This window comes from Crocodylus porosus, unplaced genomic scaffold, assembly GCF_001723895.1.
Source record: "Crocodylus porosus isolate Cpor-Errol unplaced genomic scaffold, CroPor_comp1, whole genome shotgun sequence".
NCBI lineage: Eukaryota > Metazoa > Chordata > Crocodylia > Crocodylidae > Crocodylus > Crocodylus porosus.
The window spans coordinates 19,481,228-19,491,286 of record NW_017728912.1 but is presented as its reverse complement, the minus strand read 5'-3'; the positions used below and the strand labels follow the sequence as shown (position 1 = coordinate 19,491,286).

Genomic DNA, 10,059 nt, shown 5'->3' with positions numbered 1-10,059 from the left:
TGTGTGGATCCTCCTCTCCCTCCTCAGCCCATAGCCCGAGACTGGGAGGATCGACGAAAACACCACCTGAGCTCCCAGACCCCTAAGCCCCGCTCCCAAATCCCTGTAGCACCTCATGACCTGGCTGGGTTTATCTGCAGGCAAGCCCAGCTTTACCTTTGAAACTCAAAACAAGCTGAAACAGCATTGACTTGAAACAGTCGGCGAAATTTCGCACAGCCCTAGTGTTTTCTAAATTCCCTTTGAGGATTGGAACTGAGAGATTGGAGAGAGAGTGGTTGTCTTATGAGAAGTATGCATCCACAGATAATTTGGTATTTTTGTCTGATAAATTTTTGGTGTGTGTTCATTCTGGTACAGTTGTTGTTTTTTTTCTCCTACATATTTTCCATCAGAGCATTTAGAGCACTGGTTGAGATATATTACATTTCTGGAGGTATAAGTCCCAGAAATGGTGTAAGATCCAGGAATGGTGATGGCTCTGTTCTGAGGTGTAGTTATTGTGGGAGTGGTGAAGATGTGTTGGCAGGTTTTACATTTTGCCTCAGCATGGTCTGGATCCATTCAGTGTGCTTTGGGCCATAGGAAGTTTGCTTCTGGTGATGTGGTTGGCAAAGTTTGGTGCTTGTTTAAAGGCTAGGATGAGTGGTTCTGGAAATATCTCTTTAAGAAATGGGTGTTCTTCTTGTATGAGTTACTGTTGTTTGAGGATTTTCTGTATAGGGTCCAGGGAAGGATGGTATGTCATAACTAGTGGTGTGCAATTTGTGGGGAGTTTCTTTTTGTACTGCAGCAGTTCTTCATGTGGGATCTGAGTGACTCTTTCAAAAGTACAATCTATATCTCTGGAAAAGTGTCCTTGTTTGGCAAAAGCCCTTTTGAGATTAGCAAGGTGATAGTCATGGGTATTCTTCTCAGTGCAAATTTGGTGGTATTGGAGGGTTTGGCTGTATAGTACAGATTTCTTGGTGTGTTTAGAGTTATTGCTGGTTCTGTGTGGATATGTATGTTGGTCTGTGGATTTCTTGTATACGGTGGTTTGTATTTTACGATTCTGAATATTAGTCATAGTGTCTAAAAAAGAAATGTTGGTGCTGAAGTATTCAAGAGAGAGTCTGACGGAACGGTGCTAGTTAATGAATTTGTGATGGAAATCAATCAGGTTTTTGGTCCAAATGATGAAGAGATTATCTTTCTGGGCATGAAAGAGCGCTGGGGTCGGGTGACCCCAGCCAGGTGCTTTTCCAGTCTCCGGTTAAAGACTTCCAAGGTAGAGGAGAGCACCACCTCCCTGGGAAGCCCATTCCAGATTCTGGTAACCCTTATTGTAAAGAAGTTCTTCCTGATGTCTAATCTAAATTTGCTGTCTGTCAGTTTGTGGCCATTGTTTCTAGCAACTCCAAGAGGTGCCCTGGTAAACAGAGTATCTCCTATTCCCTGCTGTCCCCGCTGAAGAATTTGTAGATGGCCACTAGATTCCCTCTCAGCCTTTTCTTGCGGAGGCTGAAGAGATCGAGGTTCCTTAATCTCTACTTGTAGGACCTTACCTGCAGACCCCTAACCCTCCTCTGGACCCTCTCAAGGCTTTCCACATCCTTCTTGAAGTGCAGCGCCCAAAACTGAATACAGTATTCCAGCTGTGGCCTTACCAATGCTACTTAGCTGGGAAGTATCACCTCCCTAGACCTGTTCATGATGCACCTGCTAATGCATGATAGAGTACAGTTAGCTTTACTAATCACTTTGTCACATTGACGACGTATGTTCATCTTGGAGTCGACTGACTCCGAGATCCCTTTCTCCTGCTGTGCTGCTTAGGAAGTCACCTCACAGTCTATAAGTGTGTTGGAGATTCCTTCACCCTAGATGCGGCACTTTGCACTTATCTGTGTTAAACTGCAGCCTATTCTGTTCTGTCTACTTTTCCAACCTGTCCATATCTGCCTGAATTCATTCCCTGCCCATTAATGTGTTTACTTGGCCTCATAGTTCGGTGTCATCTGCAAATTTGGACAGAGTGCTTTCCATGCCCTCATTCAGCTCACTGATGAACATATTGAGTAGCAATGATCCAAGGACTGAACCTTGGGGGGCCCCACTGCCCATATCTTTCCAGGTCAATATTGACCCGTCCACCACCACTCTCTGGGTGCATCCCTTATGCCAATTTGCCACCCTCTTGACCAGGTAATCATCTACATCACAGTCGCTTAGTTTATTTATGAGAATGGGATGAGCCACCATATCAAAGGCCTTTTTAATATCCAAGTAAATGACATCAACCTCAACTCCTGTGTCTAAGCATTTTGTGACATGGTTGTAAAAAGAAAGATGATTAGTTAGGCAGGATCTACCTACTATGAATCCATGCTGGTAGCCCTTCAGCGTTTTTTTTCCTGCTGGACTCCCACAAATGTAATCCTTAATAATTTTTTCAGAGGTTTTCCCCAAGGATAGAGGTGAGACTAACCAGCCTATAGTTACACGGATCCTCCTTCCTCCCCTTCTTGAAAATAGGGACCACATTGGCCCTTTTCCAGTCCTCTGAGACCTGTCCTGAGCACTGCAAGTGCTTAAACAGTCATACCAATGGTTCTGCTATGACACTGGCCAATTCATTCAGGACTCCTAGATGAAGATCATCTGGGCCTGCTGACTTAAGACACATCCAGAGCCTTCAAGTGTCCCTTCACTAGGTCAGTGTTAACTCTTGGTGGGTTGGAGTCCCTCCTGTGCCTGCCTGTAGTCCAGTTGGAAGATTTGTCTTGATCCTTGTTCAGAAAAACAGAAGTAAAATAACTCATTGAAGAGCTCAGCTTTGTCCCTCTTATTTGTCACCAATTGCCCTAGTCTGTCCTGTAGGAGTCCTATGTTAACATATGCCTTCTTTTTGCTCCCTATATTATATACCTTAAGAAGGACTTTTTGTTGTCTTTAATTTTTGTTGCCACCCTGAGTTCTATTGCTACTTTGGCCTTTCTAAATGATTCCCTTGGCAAGTGTGAGCCAAGTAGATATACTCCTCCTTGGTATAACCTCCTTCCATAGTCTGTATGCCTCTTTTTTCACCCCTAGGCTTTCCTGGATTTCCCTGTTCAGCCAAGAGGGTTTCTTGGCCCTTTTGCCCCCTTTTATGTAAAATGAGATTGCCCCCTTCTGTGCCTGAAGGAGTTTCCCTGGACTCCCATCTCACCAATGCTCTTGTCTTTTAGTGCCTCACTTATTAATCTCCTGAGCTCATTGAAGTTAGCCTTTCTGAAGTCTAGCACTTCCTCTTGGTCTGGAGGAAGTTATAGAAACTAAAGTTGTTGTTTGTGAGGATGAAGTGTATAAGTTAACTAATAACTTTAGGTCTGTACTCTGAGTTGTAATTTTGGTCTTCTAGATTTGTAAGGCAAGCTTGCATGCCATCCTCATGGGCATGTTGTTTTATAAGCTGGTGACATCCATGGTGGCTAGGATGGTGTTGCTGGGAAGGTGTTTTTAAGTTTTCATAGAAAGTCTGTTGTGTCTTGGACAAAACTCAGTCTTTGGGTGACAAGAGATTTTAGGATGGATTTGATGAAACCTGATATTTCCTCAGTTAGGGTTCCATGGTTGGATATGATAAGTCTGCTTGGGTTTCCTTGTTTGTGGATTTTAGGGAGCATGTAAAAAGTCCGTGGATTGGGTAGTGGGGGGGATCAAGTTTTGTAGTTTTTCTTCTAGTTCAGATGGAAATGATGATGGTGGTTTTGAGTTGTAAGGTGAACAGGGGAGTTGGATCTTCCTCTAGTTTTTCATAGTAGGTGGTCAGAGAGTTGTCAGAGAGTTGTCTTTTGGCTTCTTTGATGTAGTCTTCATGGTTAAGGATAACTGTAGCTCCTCCTTCATCTGCTAGTTTTATTACTATTTGGTACTTGGATTTTAGAGATTCTATGGCCTTTCTGTCTGAGAGGGAGAGGTTGTTGTGGTAGTGTTTGTTGTTGATTATTTAATTGTTCATTCTTTCCCTGAAGCATATAGCAGTTGAGGCTTGAATTTTGACTACTGTGAGGTGTTTTTTGATTTTTGGTGTTAATATTTTCCTTGATGTTGTCACAGGATGAAGTGTTGTTGCAAGTGAATTCCTTTTGGTTGTGGAAATATTCCTTGAGACAGAGGCTTCAGAAAAAAATCTTCTAGTTCTCCACTTTGTAGTATATTATTAGGGTATTTTTTCAGACAAAACTTAAGGCCTTTAGAGAGGACAGATTTTTTTCAGCTTTGGTAAATGTGTGCATGGAGAAATTGATAATATTTGAAGGTTGACTTGTTCCTTCAGTTTTATCAGGTATGAGGCTGGAATGTTGTATGGTATTGGTGGTGTTTCTCTGATGGTTGTTTAGTGGCTGGAAAAGTTGTTCCCGTGGTTTCATTTCTTCTTTTTATTTTGGATGATTGTTGTAAAACATCTTTGGTCATCTTTATGTATATGTTGTGTAATGTTTGGGAAGATATCTGGATTTATCTCTTTTAAGTTGTTGCAGGTTGTGTTGATTTCCTTCCTGAGTTGATTTCTTTTGGAGTAGGTTATGTGAAGGGCATGACTTCTGAGTTTTTCTGATGTTCTCCTGCATAGTTGTGAAGCATATTTGGAGTTGTGTGTAGAAGTCAGAGGACTGTAGATGTTCAGTCCTCTGGGAATGATGTTGTAGGAATGATGTTGTGCTAGCATAGGCTTAGAAAATTATATGTTGCTATTGAGTTTGGCTTCTTTCTTCTTCATATTGTGAATTTTCCATTTCAAATGGCAAAATTCAATATCTACCTGCCATCTGATAACCTCAGGTAACCTGTCTGCATTTTACCAGCTACATTCATCTATCACCAGTTCAACATTTCCCCTTTCCTTCTGCCTACCTGTCTCACACCTATTGTCTTCCACCCTTCCGATTCTCACTGCCACACATTTGCATAGGCCATTTTTACAGACCTGAATTTTGCATTTTGGCTTGTATTCTAGCAGGAGAGCACACAAGTCACCAGCAGACTTTATATATACCTGAAGAAGGGTGTTTGCGCCCAAAAGCTTGCAAAGAACATTTTTTCCAACTATTTAGTTGATCTAATAAAAGATACCACATCTACCCAAAGAACCTTGTCTGCCTATGTACTTAGACGAACATGGCTACAACTAACAACCCTAAAGCATAGAATAAAATGGGATATTTAATGTGTCCTGGTTTAGGGATCTGAATTCCTGAAGCAGGTCAATGAAAATTGAGGTTGTCCAGGAAAAGAATGGGGTGTGAGGTAATTTTAACAAAACTTGGTGGGCAGGAGCCTTCCCCTTTTGATGATTTCATAATGATGTACTGATTTACGCTGGGATAAGAAGAAAATCAAGACTCCCTGAATTCCAAAAGCATGGCTTTTTAATTTAATTACTACATAAAAATAAAAAGCTGTATTATCTTCGCACAGTTATTACAATCAATTGGCCTAAATTTTCCTCTGCATTTGCTTCTTTTACTGTCTATCCAGTGACTTGAATTTTTGCCTCCTCTCACCCTCATTCTAGGTTCCGGAGATCAATCTTGGCAATGGTGCGGTGCCAGGCTCAGCAGGAGATAACTATTAACAACTCCTTGCCAATGAATGTGTCTCAAAGTCCATTAAGATAATACTGCTGGAAAGCACTGCTATAGAATTTAGCCACACAGTTTGTTTTGTGCAGTAAATGGAAAGAAGTCAAATCTTGGCCATGGAATTGGCTATGAAATAATAATCCATCCTATTATACCAGCTGTTTTTCTCTGTTGTGTTTATTTTTTTAAAAGGCTGGACTTTAGTATTGAAGACTAAACCAATTGGCCTAATATATGTTTCTGTGACAGGGGGCCATCTCGGGGCTGGGTCTCAACCTTGGCCCGCCCTCCTAAGTAGGGCAGTCTGCCCAGTCTTGTCTGCTATGACTTGCTGTCCCCAAAACTGGTGTATAAATAGCGGAAGCTACCCATTGTACTGTCTTGATGTCAGAGGGCACTATACAAGATTCCGACCTTCCCTTATTGTGTCCCATTCCTCACAGATGGCATCCTTGAATTGCTCTTTGCTGTGGCTTGTGGCTGAGCCAAACTCAGCCGCTTTCTAGCCTCATGCATTTGTCCTCTCACTCTGCCCTATTGAGCCTCATTCATACTTCCCCCCTCTCACTGGTGCCTCTTCCACTCTGCCCTCTCTCACCAGGCCTTTTACATGCTGCCCCTCACTGGGCCACACACAACTTGCCCTGCTTTCTTGAGTGACTGCGTAGGCCATCAGGCTCACCTACTCTCACTCCTTGGCTGGCAGGCGTGCAACCTCTTAGGCCCTCTCGTGACCCTTATCTGAACAGTGACCAGCTAATTTGTCTTGCCCTTGGCAGAGCTCTGACACATGCCCCTCTCCGAGTAACTCATCATTCTTGCCCTCTTATTAGGGCCAGCTATTCATGCAAACTTCTTCACTTCTAACCCAATACTCTGCCTCACCACATCTGAGGACTTACTGGGGTCTCAGCCTCTGGCCCAACTGCAGCCTTAGGTGTTTGTAGACTTACTTTGGCCCATCTCCCCCCTTCTTGGGGCTTTAACTTATGCCCTCCTACTAGGGTCATTTACCTGTGCCCTCTTACTAGGGCCTTCACTTTCACATATGCCCTTTCACTAGAGCCTCCCACATATGTCCTCTCACTCATCTCTGCCTCCTCACTGGGGCCTCCAGGATCCTTTGCCCCATGGGGCTCAGGTGTCCAGAGATGTGCCTGGCCCCTGTGTCTGTCCCTAGGTGTGTGTAACCCAGCAGGATGCGAGGGCTGAGGTTTTAAGGTGCTCTACCTGCCCTTCAGTAGGGAGGTAACTGGCCTGGCATTTCTGGGGGACTGTTCTGCCACTGACAACTCCACCAGACCACCCTGCCCTGGCAGGGTTCAGTTTTCAGTCTTATTCAGGACCAATGAAGGCCTACCTGCCTTGGTCTTATCCCTACTAGGCTATTTGTTGTTCCTGGACTGCTGCTGGCTGCCTCTTATTGGCTCAGCTCTCCAAATCCCTCCTTGGATGCCTCCCATCCAAAGGCTGAGTTTCAGCCTCCTTCATTTCAGCCTGCTGTCTCACTGAGCCTTTCTTCCTCTAGACAATTATGTCCCCCCCATCGAGGGGACCATAAGCCTCCTTAGGCTCTGGCCCCACCTCCAGCCCAGTTGGGGTGTCAGATAGCTCATCATGGCCCAGGCCTTCCCTTGGGCTTAATTTTGGCTTCATTGGCCTTTGGCCTTCTGGCCCTTGCCCTCTTGCATCGACCAGCTGGGGTGCTCTGGTCCCAGCACTGCAGCCACTGACCTCCTTAGCAGCAAGGGTCCCCTTCTGGCCCCCATCATATGCCATCTCATAATAGGCTTGTGAAGAGCCTCAGGGATCTTAATAACATAACTCTAGTCTCAACCAGGTTCACCTGAGCCCCAGGCCTCACCCCTGCCTGTTTTAAATCAGGGGCTTGTCTAGCCCCTGTGTAGGCCCACAACTATAAGTCCCTTCTCAGGCTGGGCCTTGTTCTCTTTAGGCCCAAAGCCTTCTCTCTGGGGCTTGGGACCTCACTAGGCCCTTAGGAACCTCCTACCAACTCCATAGTTCCTCCTTTACCACCAAGGTGTTTGGAGAAGCAGCTCAGCCAGGTGTTGCTGCTCCCTGACTGCCAGCAGCAAACTGCTGGCTTAGCCCTGAGGCCTGAGCTATAATGGAGGTTGCTCACCCTTCTCCTCCAATCACATGGTCTGGCCTGTAGCCATGTGACTTTCTCATCAAGGCTGCCCCGCACCTGCTGGTTGCCCTGCTGTCTCACCCTTAAAGTAGCAGGCACCGAAAGGTGCTCTGCCACAATTCTCCTTAAGATGCTCACTAAGATCCCTGTTAGTGAATACTCCTTGTGTTTTATTTGGTAGCTGTGTTGGTCTGAGACAAAAAGAAATGCAAAACTCTAGAACTCTTAGTTCAGAGAGGATACATTTTATTAGACCAACTAAGAAATCGCAAAAAAAAAATCTTTCTTTACAAGCTTTCAGGCACATACACCCTTCTTCAGGCTGAGGACAAATCCAAGATGGTAAAAATCCTCTTAGGTAGAAAATAAACTTAATTTTCCACAGGGGAATACATCCCTGAAATAAAAATACATCCCTGAAACATGGAAGATGCCATATTTTACTTGATTCTGGAAATATTAGCTTCATTGCTGAACAAGAAATAGAGATTTTTTTGAGCCTCCCTGCCTTCCTGACAACTGACATGTCCAAGGGTAAGAACAGCCTTATCTGCACATCAAGGAGCAACTCACACAAAAGACTCTCACAGACCCTGGGGAACAGTCTTATAGACTCAAAATTCCTCTGTGCAAAACAAAGTTAATTTTCTACCTAAGAGGATTTATAGATTTCATAGACATTAGGGTTGAAAGGGACCTTGGAAGATCTTTGAGTCCAGCCCCCTGCCCCAGGGGCAGGAAGTCAGCAGGGGTCATAGGATCCCAGCAAGATAAACATCCAAATGTCTCTTGACGGTGTTCAAAGTAGGTGCTTGAGCCAACCCTGGCGGCAGTCTATTCCAAACCTTGGGGGCTTGGACAGTAAAGAAGTTCTTCCTTATGTCCAGCCTGAAACGGTCCTGGAGGAGTTGTGACCGTTTGACCTTGTCATCCTTTGGGGCACTCTGGTGAACAGACATTTCCCCAGATCCTGGTGAGCACCCCTGATAAACTTATAGGTGGCCACCAGATCACCCCTGAGCCTGCACTTTTCCAGGCTGAAGAGTCCCATAGCTCTCAGCCTGTTGTCGTCAGGTCTGTATTCCTGACCTCCAATCATGCGCGTTGGTCTCCTCTGGGCTCTTTTTCCATCTTGGATTTGTTCTCAGCCTGAAGAAGAAGGGTGCATGTGCCTGAAAGTTTGCAAAGAAATATATATTTTTGTGGTTTCTTAGTTGGTCTAATAAAAGGTATAATCTCTGAAACCAAGAGTTTTAGAGTTTTGCATTTGTTGTGTTTTATAACTAAGGTGGTTGGATAAGGTGAGATGGAAGGCAGGGAGAGTAAAGCAAACCTTGTTTCATTAAACAACAGTAACAGACATTTTCTGTCTTCAGAATTCCACTGGAACTTACATTTTGGCCTTTAAACTTTAAATATTTTTCCAGATTTTCTGACACGATAGCATTCTGATTCTTACTTGTGTCTAAATTATGAATACACATGTGGATAACATCCTTCAGAGTTTCTTTCTGAGTACTCTGAGACAGGAACATCTAATGAGTGGTAGTAATCAGTTATCACCAACTCATGATTTTGTCACCAATTTCATGATATTTGTTGCATTTCTCAAGAGTAAGTTTCTAACCCTTGTAGAGAAAATCCTAATGTAATCAAGAGTCAAAATCCAGAAAGCAAATAAAACAGAACCCTCAATGTCTTTATAACTCTACCCCCACACGCCACCTCATGTCTTCTAAAACTGTCTCAGGATTTTGAGGTCTGATTCATGGTTTTTGAATGTAGAGTATTGATAATGCTAGGAACCTGTTTATTCAGGATTGAAGGGGGAGTGTTTTTGTTTGTTTTTTAGTGATTCAGTTGCAGAGGGTGGTATACTTGATTTTGATGTTTTTCAGGTGTTAAGAAATATCTACTGTGGCTGATTATACAACACAGGAAGTGCACCTGGAATGACTTTATACATACTCCCCTTGCATACTTTGAGTTTGTCTATACTGGCTCTGAACCACCTTTCAGGCTGTCAATAAAAAGAAAGCTCCTCCCACCCATTTCTGGTCTCATAGTTTCATAGTTTCAAGGGTCAGAAGGACCTGAGCAGATCATCAAGTCCGACCCCCTGCCATGGCAGGAAAGAGTACTGCGGTCAAACAACCCCAGCAAGGTGTACATCTAGCCTCCTCTTAAAGACCCCCAGGTAGGAGCCAGCACCATTTCTCTTGGAAGTTGGTTCCAGATCCTAGCCGCCCTGACCGTGAAGTAGCGCCTCCTGATATCTAGCCTAAATCTACCCTTTAC

At 44.1% G+C, this 10,059-nt stretch overlaps 1 protein-coding gene across 1 annotated transcript in view; it reads left to right on the top strand.

The window, feature by feature from the left end:
* RRH (retinal pigment epithelium-derived rhodopsin homolog) overlaps window positions 1-5,763 on the top strand; it is a 22,095-nt gene extending 16,332 nt beyond the window's left edge. Inside the window, exon 7 of the mRNA XM_019534108.1 lies at window positions 5,543-5,763. Within this exon, the coding sequence (XP_019389653.1) occupies window positions 5,543-5,645 (103 nt within the window). The 3' untranslated portion in view covers window positions 5,646-5,763. The remainder of the gene's footprint in view (window positions 1-5,542) is intronic.
* Window positions 5,764-10,059: the final 4,296 nt, after the last annotated feature.